The following is a 26,555-nucleotide window of genomic DNA, read 5'->3' as shown; positions in this document are numbered from 1 at the left end:
ATTGTGGTTTTAGGTTGCAAAACCTTGATTTCTAATGAGACTGTGAGCTCCTTTGTAAGTTCACTGCCCTGAACTCAGATTCTTTGAAATTTAAACACAATGTCTGTTATTCTGGACTTTGGTATTTTAGTGTAATTCATACTGAGCACTTCAAGTCATAACTGATAAGCGTAGGAGAGGTAAAAGAAATGCATTCATTGAGCATCGGTCTGAAACTAGGCCCCTCGTGTGCTTTGTTCTGTTTGATCCTCATGATAACTTTGCTATTTGAGATCGTTATCCCTATTTTCATCCAAACCATGCCTGCCTGTGTGCCTTTAAACCCTAAAAAACACTCTTTCCAGTACTCATGCTTCCTCCCAAGAAAGAGACTTTGCAGGATCAAAATAATAATTGATATCCTGTAGTAAAGTCATGGTATTAAACACTACACCAAAAGTATAGGAAAGGTAGCTTGGTTAGTACAAATCTAATAACAGCTTCCCTAGGCCAGTTCTTCCATTGATACCCCAAAATCCAACTCATTTGTATTTAAACTCACGAAGGGGTCCTTGATTTTGGGTGGGGGTTTTTCTCATGAGAGTAATTTGTGAAACACTTCAGTCTCATGTTTCATTTTCTGCCTGTGACAGGCACTTGTGAAGTGATTAACGGGACCCAGAAGAGTTACAGGATATTAAGTGACAGCCAGAAATAAAAGTAACAAAACATGAGAGTGAGACAAACTATCCTCTGTGATAATTTTTATACAAGTAATCAATTTATTAGGAGAAGCAACAAGTTCAAGTAATGGGCCCTTTAAAGAATAATTTAAAGCCAATTAAAGGACAAACATCAAGTAAAGCTCCTAAGAATTTGTGTTATTAATAGTGCCTTTTTCTTTTTAACTATAAAGATCTAATAAAAAGTCTATAAATCCTGCAGATACAGAAATCATTTTCCAAGAATCGAATTAACCAGATGCAAAGACTTGAGTACAGTATTGCCTGCAAAAGGGGAAGGCCCAAGCCAGCTTTTAACACCCCTCCTGATGCTAACGATAACATTCAGAACAGGAGTAGCATTCTGTGTGTAACTCTCCTCTCTAGTATCTTTACAAAATAACCCTTCAGCAAGATCAGATCCAAAACCCTCTCAGTGATGTAGATACACTGAGGACTTGTACCCATGTTATTGACAACTTCAAACAGGCTTGGACTTTGCCTCTATGAATATTAACCTCACATTCATCCCACTGCATGACAAACAGTGCAAACACTTTAATTAACCACGTTTATACCTTTCACACCTTTGGTTCTCTCTGCAATACAAACCCTGGCTTGCAAAAGTGTTGGCACGGTGTGTACTTTCTAGTTGCCGATCTGCCTTCACTGTCTTCTGTACCATCAACTGGCTACAATGATTTAGAGGTTCTGTGATTACAGGATTTAAATCATTTTAACCCCTTTAAATTTGGGAACTCTTTAAATATCATTATCTCTGCAGCCACTAAAGAATTTTAAAATCAGCTTGGCCTCTTCTAGCTCCAGGTCTAAGAATTACAGTGTTTTAAAAAGTATAAATGATTTTCTGCAATTCTACAAAGAGCTGTCTCCAACCAGCTGACCTCCAGGAAATAAAGCCGGCCAGTTCTCTAGCTGGTAACTGCTGATCGGAGTTAATAAATGGAAAGATATGTATTCTATGCAACAAAGCACTAGGAAAACAGATAATTGCTTCCTCAACTCCACATGAAGCCAGTGAATCAGATTTGATGTAGGAAGGACAGCAGACTTGAACACATGTCAGTAAATGTCTAAGAATGAGAAGACAGAAAATGTCAGGGACCCAGAGAAGCTCAGTGGGGCGGAGAGAGTAACTTCAGTGACTGAAGGTCATCTTGCTCCTAAAGAAAAGCAGTTACCATGGACACTTTTGAATCCTAGGTAACCCTCTGAGGTCTTACCTCTTGCGTCCTCACATTTATATATCCATAGTGAGTTCGAAGGGGCCGCCTGAAGGTGTAGGAGAAAGGTATCCATTTCGTACCAGGTTGTCCAAAGCAGTTTAGCAGCAACGGGAAATTCAGTTCATTTACAAGGCGCACGATCAGCAGGAAGAGAAACGCTGCTATGAAGCTCACTGCAACCACAGACTTTCTCTGCAAGACATTTTAAGGAAGAGAAGAAAAATGAATGAGTGACTTCCAACGAAAAGCAGTTGCAGAGGTTCCTTTATTCCTCTCCCTTTCTATTGCAAAGTTATCAAAGGATGCTGTCAATCAAGATATTTTTATTTGGAAACAGAAAATGATTATTCGGCAATTAGGTTGTGTTAGTTAGATTATCTTTCCATTCCATTCCTACCCTTTCTTACCTATCCTCCTTGACAACACTTACTTAGTTTTCAAACCCCCCCAAAAGACAATGCCAACTATAGAGAGCCCTTGCTAACAGCTCAATTCCCCCTCAGCCACCATCTCTTCACCCCCAACACATCTGTCCTGTTAGAGGTAGGAAGTCCTACCACTCCCATACCTTGAAGGCACTTCTTTTGTGTATTTTTCATTGTATGATTATTTATGTCACTTTTCCTTCGTGTACTTGTGAGTTCCTAGAGAGCTGGGGTATGCTATGTCATACTGATTGGTGTCTCCCAGGTCTTTGACACATTTTTTGCATTCTTATAGACAAAGTCTCACTATCAGTCATTATCCTGTGTGTTTATCTAGCACCCTCTACATGCAGGAAACTTTCACCTGTGCTATAGGATATGCACCAGTAAGATTTAAAAAGCAAACAGCCCTGGATGGGTGGCTCAGCTGGTTGGAACATCATCCTGTACACCCAAATGTGCTGTGTTTGATCTTCACTTGGGCACATGCTGGGTTGTAGGTTCTATCCTTGGCCAGGGTGTATGCCAGAGGCAGCTAATCGATGTTTCTTTTTCATATTGATGTTTCTCTCTCTCTCTCTCTTTCTGAATCAGTGAACATATCCTTGGGTGAGGGTTAAAAAAACTAACATGAGGGTAGAAAAAACTAACAATGCCAAGCAGCATAAGAACAAACCCTTAAGTGAGTTGCTATGGAGTAAGAGCAGGAGCAACTGCATCCGATTGGGGTGGGAGAAAGCAGAGATGTCGTTGAAACTGAGCTTGATAAAATGCATGCATTTTAATCAGTAAAGATGTGTGAGAGAAGTTTTAGGTGGGAGAACCAGAGCAAAGAGGCAAGAAAACATAGGGTTATTCCTAACCACAAAGCACTGAGTCTTACTGTGCACAGAGAAAAAGAAAAGGCTAGATACACGGATGATAACTTGATGGACTGCCTCAGACACCAAGCTGAGAAGTCTATTGAGTTTGTTAGGTGATGGTGAACTAAAGTTGGCTTTTGTTTACCTTTTTAAAGGTGACTGTTATAAATCATAATCAAACATTGGCATTTAAGATGCTTTGAGCAGGGAGAAATTAAAGGTAGGCAGCAACTACTTAGGTTTTTCCAGCTGCCTAGGATAGAGGTAAAGAGGGATGGAAAACTAGAGCAGTAGCAGGGGAATAAAAAGGTGGAAAAAGCATGAGAAACTCCACTGATGTCAAAGGCAGAGAACTCAGCTACTGATTGGATAGAATTGGAAGACAGAAAATTCAGAGACAACTGATATTTTGAGCCTCAGTAACTGAAATAATACTGGCAATATCAGGGAAAACCAAGGCGGTCAGAGAAAAAAATGGTGTAAGAGAATAAGAAGATAAAGCCCTTGGCTTTCAAAGTCTTAGTTTTCAGGGACTGGCCTGTCATCTGATGGAGTTGTCAAGGAGTGGGTGGGAGGTCAAGTTTGGAGCTGAAGGCAGACTTGAGGAAGAACTCTGCCTTCAAATCCAGGGTAGAGGTGCAATGAAATGTTCCCCCAAAAGTTGGGCTTGGCTTCTGATTCTTCTTCAAACTTAAGTGATGACAAATAGCTTTCTGAGAATAACTAAGTATTTTTGAGGTAATTGCTATGTTTCAGCTCACTACTTCCTGGTATAATCAGGTTTCTTTTTCTCTTCACGAAATGTCCCAAAATGAGAAAAGAAACCCAAAACTCGCCCCTGTATCCTCCCTGAGCCCACTGTCTCTGGGCAGAAGAATAAGCCCCGAGAAACCAGACACCCAAAGGAATCTTTTGCTATTGCTCAGCCCTAGTCATTTGCAATGTCCCCAGCCCACTGTCTAACAGCCTAATTTTTCAATCACCTGAAAGTCCCTTGAGTTCTGCCTCCTCAAAACCCCTCACCTTACCACTAACTACTACAGCCTTACTGCATTGAAGCTTCTAATCATGAAAAAACATTTTAATTTGCTCCTCTGTGGAATCATTCTGTCCACAACATTGCAATAAGTCAAGGTAACAGTTTAAATGAGGTGATGGATTTTACAAGTTTAAAGGGACATAGACCAGAACAGATGGCTAAATGAAAGCAAAGAGGCCAGTCACCCATTGAGTAAACAGGTAAGAATGTTTTTTATCACCATCTGGTAGCTTGTTGCAAAACAGCAGCTTGCTTTGAAGGAGACCCAGGTGGGATTTGTGCCTTTATCTACTCCAAAGCCCAGCACGGCTCTCAGGTTCTCTTGGCTGTCACAATGCATTGCATGGCTGAGGGTTTGGGGACAAAGGTGTGGTTGGCCTTTGTGGGTTATCTGATTGTGCATAGCAACACATGCATAATGCATACATGAAAGAAAATAAACCAACCATTCTGAGAGAAACTTCAATATGGGATGAAGTCATAGTTGTAAAATCCTGCTTCCTAGTCATACATGTCTGCCTCTCATGCTCTATGGACGGAAACCAAGTCACAAGCACAAAGAGGGTGAGGCAAGCGAATGGAGAGTGGAAGCCAGTCACTGACCCCTCTGTGCTTGACCTGAAATGGGCAGAGGTGTCCCTTTCATAGCCCAGGCTTCCAGCCCAGTTTCTACTGTGCTGTCTGGACCTGACTCTTTACTTTTCTTCACACTCCCAAACTCTTATTTAACACAAAAGCATCCTCATAGTGCTGATATAAAACCGTCCTGAAACTTCACTCGAAACAGTATAACTTCAAGCAAGGACAACAGGACTTAACATGAATATGCGTTTTGTTGTAGTCACTTTTGCCAGATTGTGACTTTGAGCTTCAGCAAGTAAAGCAAAAACCATAGATGAGGCTTTTTGAAGTCTACATATACCAGAACACAGTAAGAGTATGTGTCTGGGGAGGGGGGAGGGAGAAGTAAGGAAATACTGATAGTCATGATTTACATGAATGTATTCAGTCACACTTGCTCATTAAATCTGTACTATGTATATATAGACTTGGTGAGGTGTAGAAAAACAGAAATAAAACCAATAAGACACACTATTAGAAGCAAATTAGAATATGCTACCTGTTCATACATGCGTTCTGTGTCTAACAATTTATGGAAGTGATTGCTGATGCCTTTATTGAAGTAATCAGAGCATCTCCTAGATTCAACAACTAAAAATTAGGTAAGTGAAAATAAGAGTAAGGACTTGTCAAATTTATAACATAGAAGACCCAACTTGACACACTTGCATATTGCAAAAAAAAAAAAAAAAAACTGATAAACTTAGTAAGTCATTCCCCTAACATCAAAAGCAAGAGTGTGCAATGACACAATATGTAGGACATGCAGAGCATAGGTCCGGGCACACAGCGAGCATACAAAAACCAGATGTCATCATTGTGCTGTAACTACTAATTATCAGCGCCTGGGTGGACATTAGCCAGTTGGTGAGGACTGGCCAGCCCATGTAAATGCATGAAAGAACTTAGAGACATCTTTTTTTTCCTCAAATATTCCAAGCAGCTGCAAACCCTTGAACTATTCAGTGAAACTTATCCACTCAAGCTCTGGAAGAATGTCACTGTGCCAAAACAGGTCTGATGAATTGCTCTAGGGAAAGCTTTCTCATTCTTGGTTCTTCATTTTGGGTAAGTCTGAAGGGGCTTTTAAAGCTGAGACATTTAGAATTTAGTCCCCTCTGTGCTGCAAAAATATGCATCAAAAATGTGGCATTCCAGTTTCTTGCTCTTTAGAGTTGAAATACCATTTATCAGACTTACAGTAGAAATACCTATTTCAAAATAAAGCCCACAGAGAATTCATGATTTAGAAAGAAAACAGTTGCAGATTTGGAAGAAACAGCTTGCAAATTTGGAAGCCATATTTACATTTGTATGTTTTTATTTTTTCTACCACAGTTAGTCTTTAGCCATAGTCTTTAACTATTAATTTAGTCAGTTGCTAGATTTCATTTTGTTTCTTCTTCAGAAATACACACAACAGCACAGAGGTGTATTTTTCTATTTAAATAATATTACTGAATGACTAAAGTAGTTTCTTACCAGGATAAAATATATACTTTTATACATATGCTGTCATTTGTATTATTTATATCAGTGCTCAATCATCCCATATATTGATGAGCCCCTACCATTGCCTTTTTGTGATATTATCAAATAGAAATTTTTCCCCCATGTAAAAAAGTTGTGTAATCCATGCAGTTCTACCTCGTGCCCTTGGTCGGGCTCCAAGTCTGGCTCTCTCTGAATGCAGTAAAGATCCTATTTGTACAGGATAAATTAGTAAAGCTCTGAGTATATAAATGAAGTCTTTACTTGTTTTGTTTCAGCTATTGAATCAACAAATTCTTTGGATGCTGCTTGTTGAACTCTACTGAACTATGGGAAAACTCACTGGTTTGTTGGGAGGGTAAGAAAAGGAAGGCAATGACAAGGGGGATAGTCCTAGATCGGTGGAGTCCACACAGGAGCTTGTCAAGGGCAGCCTTAGACATTATGGCTGGTGACAGAATTACTGAGGTCATCAAGAAGAGAGAAGTTAATGTCTAACAAGGTTAACAGAGGAGAAAAGCAGCATTTCAGAATCCAGAGGCTGATGAAGAAAATATAGTAAGGCAAAGAAATAGATTTTTAGAGCAGGCTTTGAAGAAGGCAGACAATGTGGAACTAGGGAGGCAAGAAGGGACCTTATCATGCAAAGTCTTTTACATCGTGCCACAGAGGCTGAACTTACCCTGTAGAACCCAAGAATGGCTTAGCCATGGGGTACATGGGATCAGGCTGGGTTTGGGAATGCTCACTCTGGAAGTGGAGTGAACAATGGATGGGGAGGTGAGAAAGACCCTTTGGGGGGTAAATGACAACAGCAGCAAATATCACTATTTCATATCACTATGAAATTATCGATATAAAAAGTACAACTGATACTTTCAGAGATTAGCTTTTATTCTCCTATTAGGGGTATTAGGAATAAAATCCAGATGGAGTGTATATGTATAAATAATGATTATAGTCTTAATAGAAAATATTTGAATGTTAGCAGTTAGAGAAATACATCTGCAATTCACATTTTCCAGACCAAAAAAAAATAGAGATGTATCAGTATAAAGATTGAGTGACTTGGCCTGGGTCACAAAACAAGGATGCAGGAAAGACAGGTATTGAATTCAGATCATCTGACTTGGGCTTGTGTCCTAGTGACTGAATTAACTAAGTTGTTAATTGTTAATCATACCAATGGGAATGTTCTTATAAAGCTACTTCATAAATTTTAAAAACTGGTATTAGCCCTTAAGTAGATTTTGTAATACATTTTGCCAATAAACAAAATACTTAATTCATATGGAAAATGAAGAGACTGATCTGAAGCATGGTAATTATATTTACTTCAAAATCAGTAATTTGTGGACAAATTTAATTCATTTTGCCTAAATCTGGCTTTATTCCCAGTATTAAAAAGACAACTACAGGGAACCACTGGTTAGCACCCAGGGAAAATAATGCAATTATTCTTTCACTTCTGCTGAAGACATTAGGAGCCTTTCATCAGTCAACAGTATGGTGTCTTACTGCAGGCAGTTTATGGGAGCCGGCCTGATAGAATGAGTTTGTCTTCCTCTCTCAGCCCCACAGTTCCGTGATCCTTTCATTTCATGAAGATGCAGTTAAACGGCAAAACACTGATGGTTTTGTTTTGCAAAAAGAGGTTAAAATTGGTGGGACACCATCTACATGGCAACCTACATTAAGATTTTGGAGTCCTCATCAACATGTCACTTTCAGACATGGTATAATCCAGTAAGAATTCACAAATCCAGCAAACAAAACCAAGGCAATAGAGTCCCCATGGGCACAACAGACACAAATTATTCCGTGCAAAAAGCTAGGCCCAGGGAAAAACTACAGGTAGCCAAACTTTCCTCAGACATGTCTTTTCCCAACAGAGACTTCCTATAGCTGCGAACACTTTAGGGAAGTTCAAGTAAACATGAGCACTATAAGTTTGTCAGATGCCATAAGAAGTCCCACTGAACTTTCTAGCACCTATTTTAAAACCATAATGAAAAAACTTTTTAACACATCTGTACATTATTTTATTTGAGGAGGGGATTTAGGTTTTCCTGGCCAGATTTGACTTTTAAAACTGCTACAGAATCAAATAAAAAATCACGGCTATATTCACTGAGTTCATTTTGTTTTGTAAAATATAAAAGCAGTTTTATCTCATTTTGTCTCTGTATCTTTATGGAATTGCTTCAGCATATGTCCTTTCACATACCAGAAAGAAATCAAAGCTCCTCAGAAACACAAGGGAACAATAAAGGTAGACGCTGAGTGTGCAGCATGAAGGGCCCAGAACGCAGTCCCTCAGTGTGGCTGCACAGAGAGACAGAGAATGATGTAGTCCAAACAGCTGGTGCACATGATGAGAGCATCAGTGACTGGGTAGATGGCCCTGAAGTCGGTTTTTTTTTTCTGTGATGTTTCCCCTACAGGAAGGAATGTGTTCCAGTCCCCCTGCTGTCCTCTCTGTGCCCCCAGCATCCTGTTGAGGGAAAAGAGGTACTAACTAACCAGGGACAATGAAGGTACTTAGATAATCAGACCCCGAGCTTTTGTTGTGTCCTCACCACCTACCTGACCTTTGCTGGCCTTGTTCGGTCTCTGCAAACATCCGCTGGCATCTTTCACTTTTGAAGAAATGAGTTTGTCTCTGAGCATACAATTCTTACTTTTGAGGTGTTCGAGACACTGAGATGGAGCCTGAGGATAAATTCTTGTCATCTTAGAGCCATTAGGGAGGAAGTCCTTCCCGGAAGTATCATGACAATGAAGGGAATGGCAGTGATGAGGACAATGATGATGACACCAACTGGGACCTCTTATTTTTCTGTGAACCTACATGATTTTGCATTAAACAGCATTTGGAAGCTTTTCAAGCACATTCAGAGCTATCACCTCACATGATTTTTCCCATTACCAGTGAAGGAAGAAGGGAGGTCTGTATGCTTGAGTCTCATCTTTCATCTCTCTTCTCATGCCTTCCATGTTTCAGGCTGGACTTCTCACCATTCTCTGAAGCCCCTTGGCTACCTGGTCTTTGTGACTTTGTCCGGGCTGCTCCTCATGGGCACCCTGCTGTTTTCTATCATCCCTATCTATGCAAGATCAAATACAAGGTCCAGCACAAACAATGCCCCCTTTTATTACAAACTCCCTTATTACAAAATCATAAGCATGTAATTCTGTAACATAACAATATCAAGCATACCATATGACATTTTAAGTGAAATGTTCAAATTAAAACTATAAATTATTACATCAATATTATTACCCTACCAACCACACTCAAGCAGTCCTGACTTCTGCTGGACCCTATATAACTCAACTCATATGATGCTTCTTCCCCAAAGTCTTCACTTCCTCCCTGTCTTCCAGCCCACGGCTGGGTGGAGTAAGGTGGGTGAAGAAGAAAGATGGAGAAAAGAAGTAAGGAGGAGGGGGAAGGGAGGAGAAGATTCTATTATAACTTTGTCTTAAAAAAATATCTTGAGGACATGAACAAAGTCTGAGAAATACCTCTACTACTGAGACCATCAAACTCAGTATCATGAATTTAGAAGATAGTTCAGTAAATAGTGGTGGAAGAAATGAAAAAAATAAAGAGAAAGAAAAAAGGATAAAGAAATGAAAACTTATTCTCTTCTAAAGATACACAGTAAATTATCCAAAAAGAAAAATCAGACCAGGATCATTAGGAAAAATACATCTTTCATAAGGGGAAACCCACAAATTATTCTTTTCTTTTTCCTCTTAATTCACCTTCCTAGAAGATTTCTGTGTAGTTTGATGTGGTAGGTGGTGGAAGAGGAATTGGACTGAAAATATAAAGTAAAGTGAGAAAAAGTTGAATATTTGTTGAACTGGACTTTTACTGAGAATTGCTTTGTAGTTTCTGATAGAATGAACTTGCAGACCTGAGTGGGACTAAACCTGCTTAGAGCAACATCCTTCATACAACACATAATGAAAAGACAGGAATTCATATATTTTTAGAAAACTAACTCTTGTCTGAGGATAACACTTAAAGCAAGAATCCCACATCAGGGAATGAAAAACGGATAAGAAAAGGGTACTCTGTCTTTCTAATAAGGACGATGGTCCATTTTCTGAGCGGTGTGCTTGGTGAGAATCCAGTACTTTCATTCCAGTACTTCACTGGAATGAAAACAGATTGCCACCAGCAGCCTGTCAGTAGACTCAGGGGGGCCAAGCTACATTAAACAAGTTAGTGCATGTGAGCTCGGGCACAAGTTCTAGTTTAACTTCTTTGTGCCTCTGTTTTCTAACCTGAAATTGGGGCAAACAATACCAACCTAATATGACTGTTAGAGGTTTACATGAGTTACTAGATAAAAAGCCTTAAAGTACTACCTAGCAAAGAGAACATGCTCAGTAAATGTCAAATGTATTGCTACAATCTTTAATCAAATCTAAGGTGTATTGATTGTTAGTCATACCGTTACTCTGAATATGATAAGAAAAACAAGATGGGGAGATTAATAAGAGATCTTGGCAAAAAGCTGAGATACCACAATGCTACTCCCCTAAAGTTAGCATATCCCAGAAATAAAGTGTACATTCAGAAAGACACAGCAAGAAGAGAGAAAGAGAAAATAATCTCTCCTGAGAATGTGAACCACAGGTAGGTATTCAGGCAGATTTTCATACAAGTTCACACTGCCAGTGTGATTTAAGAAAAAACTCAGTAAATCATTCAATTTGAAGAGGTCTCAGGTTGGTAATGTCCCCAGGTAGCCACTGAAATGACCCAAATCCTATCTGGAAGAATTTAACTTTATTGCAGGCTAATAGCAACTGCAAGGTGGTATTGAGTATGAGACACGCCCCCATCTCAGATGTGGAAAAATGGGAAAACATTTTAACATCAATAAAATAGGGTTTTATTGTCATCCTAGGAATAGCTGTTGTTGTCATCGTTATCCTCCTCCTCATTATCATCCTAGGGAACAAGGAGGATCAGCCCCGGGCTATTTCACATGCCTGTCTCGCATCCTGTACCCTAAAGAAAGCACAAGTGCAAGTCCATAAAGAAAAGAAGACAAGGGGCCCTGGAGTTGCCCAGGACACTGAAATTCACTAATGTCAAAACCCTTTGGGGTTTTATCTTCTGGTCCGGACTGCACAAATATAAAAACAAAACAAAACACCCTCCCATTTTAAACACGGTCAGATGACCCTGCATGCACATGTATGTTGAACCCCATCCCAATGGCCACATGCCAACTGTGGGGCCTCCCAGCATCCTTCTAAGGAATAGACCCTGTTCTCTTGTAGATCAAAGTTGAACTCTGACAGAGGAACGCTCACACACTAAACAGTCTGAACACGAGCAGAGTTTTGCCAAAGCACAGGTCTCCTGGTGATAATAAATAGTATTGTGCCAAGAATGCTTGAATTTCTAAGTAAGACCATTTTCCTGTCAGTTCTGGATTTAATATTGCATTGATAGTATTTGAATTGTTCATGTAACATAAACTATATTAGTTTATTACTTATAGCCTCCTGTGTTAGGATAGCAAAGGCAGAAAGACCCCCCTTTTAAGCAGAAGCCTGAAAATGGCTAGACTTGTGCTGTTACCAGTGAGTCTTCAATATATTTATCATAACCAGATCAGTTAGTGCTGTATTCTAATAACCTACTAGCCACTTCTATTTAGATGTCCCAGAGACAACTCAAATTCAGTCATCCAAATCCATCCAAACCAGTCATATCCTCCCTCCCTAATCCAGTCTTCCTCACCTACACTGTCCCTCTGAGTAGCTACCACTAAAGTTACTTTCAGAGTCCCAATAATTAAAATCTCACTTCTACTTAGCAGCTATATGACCTTGGGCATTTTAATTTTCTTTGTCCCTGTACTTCATGTGTAAAATCAAAGAGTCATTGTGAAAATTAAATAATGAGATAATACATGAAAGACCTATCTTAGTGCCTAGCACACAGCAGGCAATCATGAATTATTAATCTCCTTCTTCTCTCCACTTATCAGGTCCTTTGCACAAGCTATTCTTCCTTCAAAAACTGTCCTCCTCTCTTCCTTCTTCATCAAGAAAACTGATACTTATTCTTCAAAACGAAATCCAAACGCCATCTTTTCTGTGAAATGGTCCTGACCCTCTGGGAAGATTTTAAAGCACTTAGTTCTGCAGCATATTTCATATCATGATCATTATTTGATTACCAATCAACCTTCATCATTCAATCAAATTCACACACAGCACACCATGCCCCCACATTCTCCCCAGATAGACATTGCTCATCAACCAGAGCACCACTTCCCCCTGAGTCAGGATGCAACTTCAGAATCCTTTCATCGTGATGCTCAAGGCAGTGATGGTCCTAATCAGTGCAGCCTGGAATATTACCTCCCTTGCACAAAACAGGTGACGACTTGAGGCCAGAGGCTGTCTTGATAAATCTTATAATCCATGTGACCACAGCATATACTGTTATTCTTTTTAGGCCTCGATTTCTTCATCTGTATAATGGAGTCTTTTTAGGATCTTAGCTGGCTCTCAAATCTAAGACTCTGTAGTGATAACCCAAGGGCCCTGATTGGCCAGAGCTGATGTCACTACAAGGTAGGCTTGTGGCACAGCTCTGTGTCTCGCTCCTCCTCTGGGTCCAGGCCCAGTTCTTGTCACAGAGTTAGGCATACCTTCAAATACTCACAAACTGAGCCCAGTGTCTATGAAATTGAAACAGAAATTGGGTGAGAATTTGTGACCTTTCGACTTGGTAGATAGCATCTTTCACTCACCAAAGCCCACCTGATTGCAGCTATGGGCACCTGCTGAGCAAAATGTTGCAGCAAAAGAAATGATTTTCTTTTTAACCCTTGTCTAAAAGGAAGAGCACATATTTTTTATCCAGTTGTACAGAATGAGATCAGGTTCAGTCTTCCATAGTATATGGACACTGATGTGTTAATGCACTTGTTCAAACTTTTGCCACTAAGCCCTGGCACTCGTAATAAGAATTTTAAATGTCCACTGAGTTAGTCTGTTGAAAAACCTGAAATAAAAAAGCAAAGATAGTCTGAAATTTTTCATTTCTTCAAATAAGAAAACACAAAACTGTTTTTGTTTTCTTATATGTGACTGCTTAAAGATGCAGATTTCTCTGAAGATTATTTGCTCATTCTATAAGCTAAATATTCAGGTTTAATCAGCAAACAAAATCATAAAATTATACACAAAGGTAGTTCCATGGAAAAAAAATTACCAACAAATAGTTGTGAAAAAACAAAAAGCCATTTCCTCAAATTTTAGAAACACATTCAGTTGAAGGGTAGTAAACTTGTGCTAAATCTTAACATGCCAACTAAAAAATCTCTGCTCTGGTGCCCAAGAACCAGCCTCAGTGGTTCTTTTTCTGTAGAATTGGGTCTCAATGACTGAACTTCCACAGCCCCTAAAAGGCTTACCCATGACACACCGAATCTCCGTTGCATATCTCTGTTCACTATTACAAGGACTGGCTTAATATCTCTTTCCCGGCCAAACTGTGAGCTCTTGAAAAATAGAAACTCTATCCATCTTATTCACCAATGCTTCCCCATTGGCAGAAGCAGCCAAGCCAGAAGCCTCATGTACACAAACCTGGGAAACACATGGGTAACCAACAAACAGTTTTGGAGCCCTGTTCATCTCCTTCAACAGCGTATCCACTGGCCTCCAGCAGCAACAAGGGCAAGGCCACCTACCGCCACACCTCATTTATTCTCAAGCACCTAACCTCCACTCCATAAGATGGTGTTTAGAAAACACACTTTCTCCTCACTTAAAAACAATATTTGCTGAATTCATTAGGTAATTTTCCATAGCACCAAATCGGCTGAGGATCTTCACATATTTTGACATTTTCCTGTGTGTTGTTAATTTTAGGCAATATTTTGCAAATCAGGCTTTGCTCTCGATTTTAACAAAGGCTTTTCTTCCTGAGCAAAACAGATGAAGAGTTCAGCAAGACAGGGCAGCTTTTATCTGCAAAAAATCTGCTTTTCAGCAGAGCAGACAATAGGAGCACAACAGAGGCGAACATATGCAATATTTCCTAAATGTGAATTGTGATTCTTCTTTCCTGTGGGACATGCGAGTGGCAGGACGGTTTATTCCCACGTGGCACTGAGATCAGGTCCTGAATACTTCTGAATATATATAACAGTTGCATTGCCTTTTATATTGAATTACCATGAAAGAAAAAAAATACTTTTGTGAGAATTCAAAATCAAAATACTTTAGAAGCTTTCAGAATTCACCTTGAGGATATAAAGAAAAACTTAAGAAAACAAATAATTCTGTCCTGCTAAGGATAACAGATACCACTCCCATTGAGAGAGGGCTGCTTCACAGAAAGGGAGACATTATCAAATATTTATGCTGACTTTCAGGGAAAAATGGTAAGTGTTCTATTTGGGGTTCTGGCACTCGGAGCCCTATCCCTGCTGCTTTAGAACTTGCCATTTAATGGACAAAATGCGCCCCAGGGTGCTCTGGCCTGTAACATTTCAGCACGGCATGCTCGTTCTGTGACTTCATTTAAGATGCTTCTTAATAGCATCTATCAGTAGAAATCTCACCTCTCCATTGTCCATCAGTCATAAAGATTCTTATTAAATATATAGCATGTCTTGGTTTTCCAGGTACATTTTTTGCAAGATTTCCTATTCTTTTCATGAAATCAAATGAAGGAAAGTTGCTTGAGCAGCTTTAATTTTAGGCTCGTTATTTTCTATTTAGGTAAGAGGAAGTTACCTGTATGATAAGATAAAATCCAAGTAGCTTAACATGATATAAAAGCCTCTATGATCTGCTGTCTATTTGTCCAGCCTGTCTCTCAGTCTTCCCAAGTTCTTCTCTTAACTACTCAGGTGTCTTGTTGTTCTTGGAAAGCATGAGCTTTTTGATGGCTTCCTAGTTCCTCCTACTCAAAATTTCAGTTCAGGAAAACAGTAAAAGCCAACAGAACCAAACCAAAATAATCTGTCTTCAGACTCTGAAAACTTACCTTCTCCCAGGTAGTTCCCCCAGCCTTTCTATTGCTTCATCGGGAAATCGGTCCCTAGATCCCTATGGAGTCCATAGATAGATAGATAGATAGATAGATAGATAGATAGATAGATAGATATTAAATAGATACTCAATAGCTAGAGAGTTATAAAATATAAACATAGTACATATATGTTACCACTATAGTCTCATTAATTGAGTGCCTACTCTATGTGTAGAGTTATGTTAGACTCTTTAAACACATTTCCTCTAATGTTTTCAACTGCAATTCATGCAAATACTCTTATCCTCCACTTTACAGTTGAGGAAACTTAGTCAAAGATGGTAAATGATTTGCCTGGGACAATAGCTAATAAGTAGTGATGTCAAGATTCAGTCAAGATGCCTTTTTAACTTGAGGATATTTTATTTCATGGCCCTGTATTTATTTAGCTATATATCTATCTACTCCAATAAACTATAAGGCCTTGAAGAAGAGCTACATCTTGGACCCTAATCCTCAAAACTCATTCTTTGGCATATTAGGTATTCAAGAAATGTTGGTGAATCAATAAATTAAATGAATGTAATAATTTGCCTCTGTGGTTTTCAGGTAAAAAAAATAGTTATTGTAAGTGAAAATCAAGATGCTTGTATTACCTCTTGATGTTTTGTTTTGGTTATTTTTAAGAGGCAATGTGATTAAAAAAACAAGAAGATTTGGAGACAGAGAGACTATAATCTCGGTTCCACTTTAGACAAAGTAGTTCCTACCTACAGAGTTCTAAACTGTAATATGGAGATCATAAGGGCTCCTTCCTCATAGATTTATGGTTTCACTCTGATAAAACCTATTAAACATGTTTCCTTCCTAAACACCAAAGTTCCATACAAATGTCAAATGATCAGTTCTCGTTCTCATTGAGGAAGAAATTCCACAGAGGCAGGGACTATCTGTTTCTGTTGCCACTCCATCATCCTAGCGTAATACCTCATACATGTGGTGCCCAATGAACACTTGTTGAATACATTACCATAGTTCATTGTTTAATAAAATGCTATCATGGACACTGTGTTTCCAAGATAAGGCATGGTGTAGAAATGGAGGGTAACAGCAAAGAGAGAAGTGAATTTTCCATGCATGAAAAGCAACAAAGATTTTCACACTGAAAACCAACAATAGAGGGGAAATGGTATAATAAAAGAAAATATATCCAGGAAAGGAGGAGCAAATGAGGGCCTAACTGGGGTGACCAAAAGGCACTTCCTTGGAGAGAAAAAAGAGTTCCTGAACTTTTACCACACAGGTTTACTACAGTTCCCCATGCATAATACTGCCTAAAAATGTATTTTCTCCCTCCCAAACAAACACACTCAAACACACTTTAACCAAGAAATTGACTTTGATCTTCAGGTTTTATTTTTTATTCTCTTTCCTCTAATTCCTCCTTGGAGACTTCCCTAGTGAGCTATCTGTGGATGTTAAAGAAACTTGGGTTTGCTCCTAGACAACTAAACTTTACCTCTCTCAATCTCTAATCTAGGAAATGAGAATAGTAACCTACCACTTTTCATAGGACTGAAAAAATACACAGTATGCATGTGGCATATAGTGAGTACTCAGTAAATATCTACTCCACTCCCTACTGTCTATCCTCTCTTTAATCATCCTACACCATGAAAAAAAATTTGTAACTACTGAGACTCAATTCAGCAGAGGGGGAAACACACACACATACACACACACCCTACCTTTTACCAAATGCAGCAGTACTAAAGTCTAACATCTCCAAAGAATATTACATTTGGTAAGACACTGAGAGCTTTTAACTACAAAGACCAATGCTAGTAGCACCATGAAATACAACCTTGGGTCTCTTTAGTTTGAAAAATCTTCAAGAAGTTCTTTGATACCAAAGAACATATAACATACCTATTTTCGATAGCTTTAAACTGTAATTGCACAGGCTTCCTAGTGGGGAGAAAAATAAAGCCTCATAAGGAAAAAGAAAAAAAGAAAACATCTCAATGTAGGCTTCCAGAAGAAAAGGCATTTCTCCCTGGTTTGCAAGAATTCTTAATGGAGCTCTTCCTCTTCACATCATGGAGTGTGGGAAGCTGCCTGGAACAAGAACTGAGTTGTAATAGGAGGAGCAAGGAAAGAATCACAGTGTTCTATAACCTGATCAGTTTTGACAAGTTGAACATCTCTCCTTCCTTATCACAAATTATGGAAATTTGACTTATATTACCTTCAAAGAGGTGAACCAAATGTATAAAATAAATAGAGCCTTCCCAGGATATTCATTTTCTTGGAGTAACAGACAAGTGCATTAACTTCACATAAATTATATGCCTAAATATACCAACTAACTATGTGCTGCCACACACCCATCACTCTGTTTCCTTTAAGTGGGTTGAACTTGACCTTCAAAGCCCTTGAAATGTAAAAAAACTTATTCTTTTCTGACATTTATGAGTGTCTTTTCTGCTTCACTGCCTTTTACAGCCTGGAAATAATAGTGAAAGCATTGTAGACGAAACCCGCTATAAACACTGACAAATAACAGGAAAGGCAGACAGTTTTTATTCCAGGCAGGTTAAAGCTAATCTAATCAAATCTAATTCTCTCTCTTTCTGCAAGCCTACCACTATGTTCAATTTATTTTTTTGATTAGAAGTGCAATATGATAGGCCTCTGTTGGACTGCAGTTAAACAATACCAAGGCTTACCTTTCCCCTACAAACAGTTCTGATGAAACAACAGATTTTAAAGGTTAAAAAAATAAAACAAAGCACGCTCTCAGACTAAAGTTCTAAGAAGTTTCTAAAGGAAACTATTTCTGAGTGTTTTTTAACTCTGAAAATGTATAGATTGGTTCTAGTCTAATCAATAATCAAATAAAGCTTCAGAGAAAAGTATTCTTTAGTCCTGGATTTTAGAGATTTAAGAAAAAGAGCTCTTTGGAAATGGCAATAAAGACATTACATTACATGTATTTAAATACTGGATAATGAGCCCTGGCTGGTGTGGCTCAGTGGACTAAGTGCTGGCCTGTGAACCAAAAGGTCACTGGTTTGATTCCCAGTCAGGGCACATGCCTGGGTTGCAGGCCAGGTCTCCAGTTGGGGGTGCACGAGAGCACACATAGATGTTTCTCTCTTTCTCCTTCCCTTCCCCTTTCTCTAAAAATAAATAAAAAATATATTTTTAAAAAAGAAACAAAGGTAAATACTGAATAATGAGGACAATGACACCTATAGCTGAAGAATAGTTAGCAATTCAGTCAGCAAGGTGTAAAGAGCTGCTTTCTTTGCATTGAACAAACGTACAGTCTCTCATCAAAAACAGAGTTCCCTTAGTGAGCACAAAGCAAGGTCATGTACCCCATCCCCAAACAATTGCACATAAATGATGTTTGCCTTTATGTGAAAAGTTTTCATTGACCAATGAATTATCCTGTTTCTTTAATTATGGTGTAAAGCAAATGCACACTGACCTATACACACACACATCCCTCCTTCACACGCCTACACACACGCTCACTTCTACCTGTAATGTACCAGTTGTTAGGCAATACTACCATTTTTTATTTTATTTTATTTATTATTTTATTTTATTTATTTTTTTATTTTATTTTATTATTTTATTTTATTTTATTTTAGATTATGCCATTACAGTTGTTCTATTCTCCCCCTTCATTCCCCTCCACCCTGCACCCCCCACCCCCACCATTCCCTCCCTTTAGTTTATGACCATGTGTCTCAAGTTCTTTAGACTCTATACTTCCCATACTATTCTTGCCTCCCCCATCTACTTTCTACCTACCATCTGTGCTACTTATTTTCTGTACCTTCTCCCCCCTTCTCCTCCTCCCACTCCCCTGTTGCTAACCCTCCTTGAGATCTTCATTTCTGTGGTTCCGCTCCTGATTTAGCTGTCCTTTTAGTTTGCTTTTGTTTTAGGTGTGGTTGTTAATAACTGTGAGTTTGCTGCTGTCCTTTCACTGTTCATCTTTTTTATCTTCTTTTTCTTAGGTAAGTCCCTTTAACATTTCATATAATAAGGGCTTGGTGATGATGAACTCCTTGAGTTTGATCTTATCTGAGAAGCACTTTATCTGCCCTTCCATTCTAAATATAAGCTTTGCTGCATAGAGTAATCTTGGTTGTAGGTCTTTGGATTTCATGACTTGGAATACTTCTTGCCAGCCCCTTCTTGCCTGTAAGGTCTCTTTTGAGAAATCTGCTGACAGTCTGATAGGAATTCCTTTGTAGGTGACTGTCCCCTCTTGCTGCTTCTAGGATTCTCTCCTTTATTTAAATCTTGGCTAATATAATTATGATGTGCCTCAGTGTGTTTCTTCTTGGGTCCAACTTCTTTGGGACTCTCTGAGCTTCCTGGATTCCTGGAAGTCTATTTCCTTTTCCAGATTGGGGAAATTCTCCTTTATTATTTGTTCAAATAAGTTTGCCACTGGCGGCTGTTCCTTTCCCCCTTCTGGTACCCCTATAATTCGGATGTTGGAACATTTAAAGATGTCCTGGAGGTTCCTAAGTCTCTCCTCATTTTTTGAATTCTTGTTTCTTCATCCTTTTCTGTTTGGTCATTTTTTTCTTCCTTCTGGTTCACTCCCTTGATTTGAGTCCCAGTTTTCTTTTCATCACTATTGGTTTCCTGTGAAATTCCCTCCATTTCAATTAGCTTAGCCTTCATATGTTCCTCTAATTTGTGACTAAAATCAACCAGTTCTGTGAGCATCCTGATCACCAGTGTTTTGAACTGTGCATCTGAAAGTTTTGCTATTTCTTGGTCACTTAGAGTTATGGGCTCTGGGGCTTTGAGATCTTCTTGAGCCATTTTTGGTCTGTTCGTGCCTGTTAAGTATGAGGAGCAGAGCCTTAGATGTTCACCAGGGTGGGGGGCCCAGGTCGCTGGGTCATGACACTATATGTGGGGGCGGGGTTAGAGCAGGGAAATAGCAGCCCCCTCTGCTGCCTCCCGCCACTGGGGCCTGATCATCCTGTCTCACTGCCCACTCCCTCGCCGGTCTATCTGTGCACAAATACGCAACCACAGTCAAGCCACTGCCCCATGCCCTCGCTGGGTCCACTGGTCGCTCACTGGGTCCGCCTATTGCAACCCCACACCTGGGATCCACGCACCTGAGTCTGTCTGACCCAGTTTTCTTGTGCAACCCCGCTCTGCCAGCTGCTGGCTTCGCCCCTCTTACCGGTCAGGCTGAAGAATTCGTTGTTATCAGACTTCTGAAAAGTTCAATTTTCTGTGCTCTGGCTGTGTTTTCTGTTGCTAATATTTTGTTGTTTCTAAACTTGGTTGTGTGAGAAAGCACGGCGTCTCCACCTATGCCTCCTTCTTGGCGGAAGTCCACCATATTGTATTTTAAAGTTTCATATTTAGAGATAGAAGGAATTTTACCAAAGCTCTTATAAGAAAAAAGAAGACAACCATTTTGCTCTATCTCCAAATTGGCATTAGTATAAGTACTTCACAGAAAAGATTAGGAAATGTTCCACAATATGTTGACCATTTTGTATTGAACTGGAGAATAATATGAAAAGTAGTAGCTGCAGAACACAGTTTAGGGATTCCTTACAAATATTCTTACCATGTGATCCAGCAATTATGTTCCTTGATATTTACCCAAAGTGGTTAAGAACTCATGCCCACACAAAACCCGCACATGGGTATTTATTGCAGCTTTATTCATAATTGCCAAAACTTGGAAGCAACCAAGATGTCCTTCGGCAGATGAGTGGACGAGTAAACTGTGGTACATTCAGACAATGAAATATTCAGCACTAAAAAGAAAGAAGCTATCAAGTCATAAGGAAACATAGAAGAAACTTAGATGCACATTACTGAATAAAAGAGGCCAATCTGAAAAGGCTACATACAATATGAATCCTACCATATGACATTCTGAAAAAGGCAGAATAATGAAGACAGTAAAAAAATATCAGTTTTTGCTAGGAGGTGGGCAGAAGGAGGTATAAATAGGTGAAGAACAGAGGATTTTAGGTCAGTGAAATTATTCTGTATACTACTATAAAGGTGGATCCATGTCATTATTAATCTGTCCAAACCCGTGGCATGTACCAGTCAGAGAATGAAGCCTCATGTAGACTATGTGCTCTGTGTGATAATGATGTGTCTGTGTGTGTTCATCAGTTGTAACAAGTGTCCCATTCTGGTGAGGGGTCAGTGGTGCAGGGGAATACACATGTGTGGGATCAGAGAACATATGGGAAACTTCTGTTCCTTCAGCTCAATTTTGCTGCAAATTTAAAACCATTCCTAAATACATGTGTATTTATTTTTTATTTAAGTTATTTCCATTTTATTTTGTATTGCTTTCAGGTGCCCAGCTCAGCAGCCAGACAATCAAACACTCCACACAGTGCTCCCCCAAAACCTCCAGCACCCCAGCTGGCGCCACACAAAACCATTACAACACCACTGACCACATTCCCTACACTTTACTTACACCCCCTATCAATTTGTACTGCTTAATCCTGTTACCTCTTTCACCCAGTTCCCCAACCCCTCAGCCCTCAAGCAACCACCAGTTTGCTCTTTGTGTCTATGGGTCTGTTTCAATTTTGTTTCTTCTTTTAATTCCACATGTAAGTGAAATCAAATGGTATTTGCCTTTCTCTGACTGACTTATTCCATTGTGCTTAATACCTTCTAGTCTGTCCATGCTGTCACAAACAGTAAGATTTCATTCTTTTTTATGGCTGAGTAGTATTCCATTGTGTACATGTACCACCACTTCTTTTATCCACACGTCTAGTGATCGGCACCTGGGTTGCTTCCACGTCTCAGCTATTGTAAATAACACTGCAATTAACACAGGGGTGCATATATTTTTTCAAAGTACTGCTTTGGGTTTCTTCAGATACATCCCCAGAGGTGAAGTAACTGGGTTTTAAGGCAGATCCATTTTTAATTTTTGAGAAGGCTCCATACTGATTTCTAGAGTGGCTGCAGCAATCTGCATTCCTTCAACTAGTGCAGGAGATTGATCAATATTCACCAATATTTATTGTTTGTTAACTTGTTAACATTAGTCATTCTGGCTATTGATGGTGTCAGAACTGTATTTCTCTGACAAGTAGTGGTGTTGCAAATCTTTTCATATGTCTATTGGCCTCTTATATGTCCTTTTTGGAGAAGTGTCTATTCAGGTCCTCTATTCATTTTTTAATTGGATTGTTTGGTTTTCTGGTATTTAGTTAGTATGAGTACTTTATAAATTTTGTATATCAATGCCTTATCAGATGTATTGTTGGCAAATATGTCCCCCAATTCAGTAGGTTGTCTTTTCATTTTGTTGATGATTTCCTTTGCTGTGCAAAATTTTTTTAGTCTGATATAGTCCTATTTATTTTTTCCTTTGTTTCCCTTGCTCAAGGAGATATCAGCAAAAAAATTTACTAAGAGAAATGTCCAAGGTTTTACTGCTTGTGTTTTCTTTCAGGATTTTTATGGCTTCTGGTCTAATATTTAAGTTTTTAATATATTTTGAGTTTATTCTTGTATATGGTGTAATAAGGTGGTCTAGTTTCATTTTTTGCACCTACCTGTCCAATTTTCCCAGCACCATTTATTGAATAAACTGTCTTTACTCCATTTTATGTTCTTGCTTCCTTTGTCAAATATTATTTGACCATATGAACATGTTTTTTCCTAGGCTCTCCGTTCTGTTCTATTAATCTGTATGTCTGTTTTTATGCCAGTATTATGCTGTTCTGAATACTATGGCCTTGTAGTATAGTTTGATATCAGGTAGCATAATACCTCCAACTTTGTTCTTCTTTTTTAATATTGCTGAGGCTATTTGGGTTTTCTTGTAGTTCCATAGGAATTTTTGTATTATTTGATTTATTTTTGCAAAATACACCATTGTGTTTCAACAGGAATTGTGTTGAACTGATAGATTGCTTTGGGTGGTATAGACATTTTAATAATAAAATTTAATTGTATTTTTATAAAGTGACAGCTGTGATAAAGAGAAAAAAACACCTACCTTGGCTCTCAGTTTGCCTTGGTTCTAGTCTGGGTTTTTCTACTAACCAGGTATGTGGCCATGGCCTCAAAGACGTTTCCTCATATGCAAAATTGGTAAAGAGGGTGAATACATTTCATATTGTCTAATGTCACCTCTAACACCCTGTGGAAATTGTGTAGGCCTAATAACCACACAAGAGGGGATGGGTGCCACCCTCGGGGGGAAAGAGAACCCGAGTGGCACCGACGGAATTATTCCCAGTTTTCTGTTACCCACTTTGTTGATCAGATCCACAAAAATGTTGTTACACTGTGGCAACAGCACTGTTGACAAAAATCAGCATGTGAAAATCTCTCAATAAGGTAGAAAGATGAGTAAAAACCAGTGATTAAATTTGACGAGGATACAGTGGAACAGACCATACGTTCAGCTTTTTTTTTAAAGGATACAGTGGAACAAGCCATACGTTCAGCTTTTTTTCCCTGTTCTAATAAAAATGGGTGATGATGTTTCTCGGATAGTAGTTGAAGGAAAAGCAGACTTTAGGTGTTAGTGACCAGGAAGTTCAAAATGGTCGACACAGCTACTAACAAAAAGAAATAATTGAGGGAACTAGTGATTCATCTGGAGCAGAGAAAATCTGAGAATTCATTCAGTGTCAGAGTCATCACATGAAAGAAAGATAAGGCATATTCTTTTTTCAGCAAAAGATAGAACAAGGTCTATCGACTGGAAGTTCAAGGAAGTAGAGTTCGGCTTCTGATTAGTAGCTGTGTTTCACGTATCAGGAGGTGTCTCTAGGATGTTTACTGCGCCTCGGGCATGACCGAGATGCGGGGCTACAGACAGATGCAGGTACAGACTCACACTTGCGGCCCAGGAATCGACAGGCTCTTTGGAAGGGCGTGAGCACTCCAAAGGAAGGAGCACCACGCAAAGGCTTACTGATGCCTTTGAAAGGGAAATCTCATGTTGGGCGATTTGTTATGTTAAACCTCCTTTTTAAAGTGTCCATCAGTGGATGAACAGGTAAAGAACATGGGTAAACCATACACACACAACGGCATATTATTTGGCCACGAGAAAGAAGGAAATTCTGCCATTTATGACCACACAGATAAACCTACAGCACAGTATGCTAAAATAAGTCAAACAAATGCTGTGTAACTTCACTTAATGTGAACTCTAAAAACAAGAAACAAAAAAAGTCGAAATAAGAAACCAAGAGTAAAATAGTGGCTCCCTGGGGGACCTGGAATGGGCAAAAGGGGAAGATGCTTGCCCAAGCCTTCCATTATGAGATGAATAAATTCTGGGGATGTAAAGGACAGCATGGTGACTATATTTAATAATACTGGATTATGTACCTGAAATTTTCTTTAAAAATATAGATCTTAAATGTTCTTTGCACATAAATGAGTGGTAACTATGTGAGGTGATAAGTGTGTTAATTATAACCTGTTCTGATAATCCTTTCAAAACATATGTGTATTATCAAATCATCCTGTTATACACTTTAAATACACTCAATTTTATTTGTCAGTTATACCTCAATAAAGCTGAGGGGGGAAATAAAAAAAACCTCTCTTCAACTTTTATACCAGGCTACTAGTTGAAGGCGTGGCCTTTAGAAAGTGGAGTGAGTAAGCCAGTCCTAGGTGATGGTACTGACATACCTAGGGTCGCACTTCAGCCCCAGGGAGCCCGTACCTGAGAAGAGAGCCCACAACTGCCAGCTGGCTCATTCTTTCCACAAACAGTTCACGAAGGTCACCGCGTACCTGCTCTGCGCAGGGCTGCCCCGGTCATGTCAAAACCTGCTGTTTTCTCATGAGCGTTTCTCAGTTCCCAGGGCGCTCAGCGCCTAATCTCCCATTATGGTGCAGCCACCATTTCTAACAAAATAATCGTAAGTTAGGACTGAGGATGCTCTAACTTCACAAGAGATGGGGTAGCAACCACTGCCCATTTTCAATGCTGCTGTCAGACTATTATAATAGTTCCTGAGAGGCTTCACTACTTGTTACCAGTGCAGGTGAGGTTTTGTGACAGGCTACAGTGAATACAAATCCCAAGGATTATTTTGAAGGCTTCTCAGAATAATACTGTAAGATTTCCTTAGTGAGGCTGCTAGGTCTTGGGGGGATAAATCTCTCCCAATAACACTACTTATTCAATGTAAGACTGCAAGCCCAGAGACATGGATTAGACGAGTTGTCCACTAGTCAAGGGGAGAACACGAGATCTATCCTATCTTATTTCATGAGGTTTAATCATTGTAAGCGTTATGTAATGTGACATTCACACAGTATTGAAGACACTCAAGGAAAAAACTGCATATCACTAATCAGCAGATCATTTTTCATTTTTATTTCTTGTAGACTCTAAAACTAATGATGCCCTCCTTTTTCTATTAAATCTTTTTTTTAGTTATATGAAATAAGATATTGAACATGGGAACGCAATAAGAATTTCTTTTCTCTTTTGCAATTTTGGTGCTTTTCCCCAAGCTAATGACCCCAACGGTGTTTTAAAAAAGGGGGGCTTAGTGAGCAGCAACTTATTTTGTCTCTGTTCGTTACATCTTTGACAAGCAACTTGCTCCTTCTGGATCCAAAATGTCCTTTCCTACTTAATTCTTTCATGTCTGTTATTCCTCTCTAACTTAGTGGTCGCAGCACACCAGGATGCTATTTGCAATCTGCTAATTGGGTCCAGGGGAGTGTCCGAGTGGACTCGGGCAGCAAGGCCACGATGAGCTCACCAGGCTCTGTGCTCTCTGCCAGGATCTACCCCAGCTGGTGTCCTCTCTGGCAGGCTGCAGGGGTGCCCCCTCGGCTGAGGGGAGCTGATGGAGGTGGCATTCTGGCCCCAGGCCAGAATCAGCCTGAATCGGCTGGGAAGAAAGGGCTGGTCCAACCATCCTGGATCTGCAGTTCCTCCAATGATGCACTCAGGGATTTTAATTTAGAAACTCTTTTAATATGCCATTGTAAAAATATACATATAGAAGAAATCTCATCAAAGAGAAGCTCTGGGTTCTCTGAAATTTAAGCTTTTAGTAGGGCCCAGGAATCCTTATTTAAATTTTAAAGTAAGATAGTCTAC

The 26,555-nt window shown here is 39.3% G+C and overlaps 1 protein-coding gene across 4 annotated transcripts in view; it reads right to left on the bottom strand.

The window, feature by feature from the left end:
* The window catches only part of ST6GALNAC3 (ST6 N-acetylgalactosaminide alpha-2,6-sialyltransferase 3), a 498,049-nt gene that overhangs the window by 286,616 nt on the left and 184,878 nt on the right, over positions 1 to 26,555 (bottom strand). For all 4 annotated transcript variants that reach the window (XM_037132828.2, XM_053655626.1, XM_037132829.2 and 1 more), the window contains exon 2: positions 1,946 to 2,140. In XM_037132828.2, coding sequence (XP_036988723.1) covers positions 1,946 to 2,140 — 195 coding nt within the window. The remainder of the gene's footprint in view (positions 1 to 1,945; positions 2,141 to 26,555) is intronic.

Source organism: Artibeus jamaicensis, unplaced genomic scaffold (genome assembly GCF_021234435.1).
Source record: "Artibeus jamaicensis isolate MK-2021 breed Jamaican fruit bat unplaced genomic scaffold, CSHL_Jam_final scaffold_1019, whole genome shotgun sequence".
Classification (NCBI taxonomy): domain Eukaryota; kingdom Metazoa; phylum Chordata; class Mammalia; order Chiroptera; family Phyllostomidae; genus Artibeus; species Artibeus jamaicensis.
Note: the sequence above shows the minus strand (reverse complement) of the source record. Positions and strands in the feature narration are given on the sequence as shown.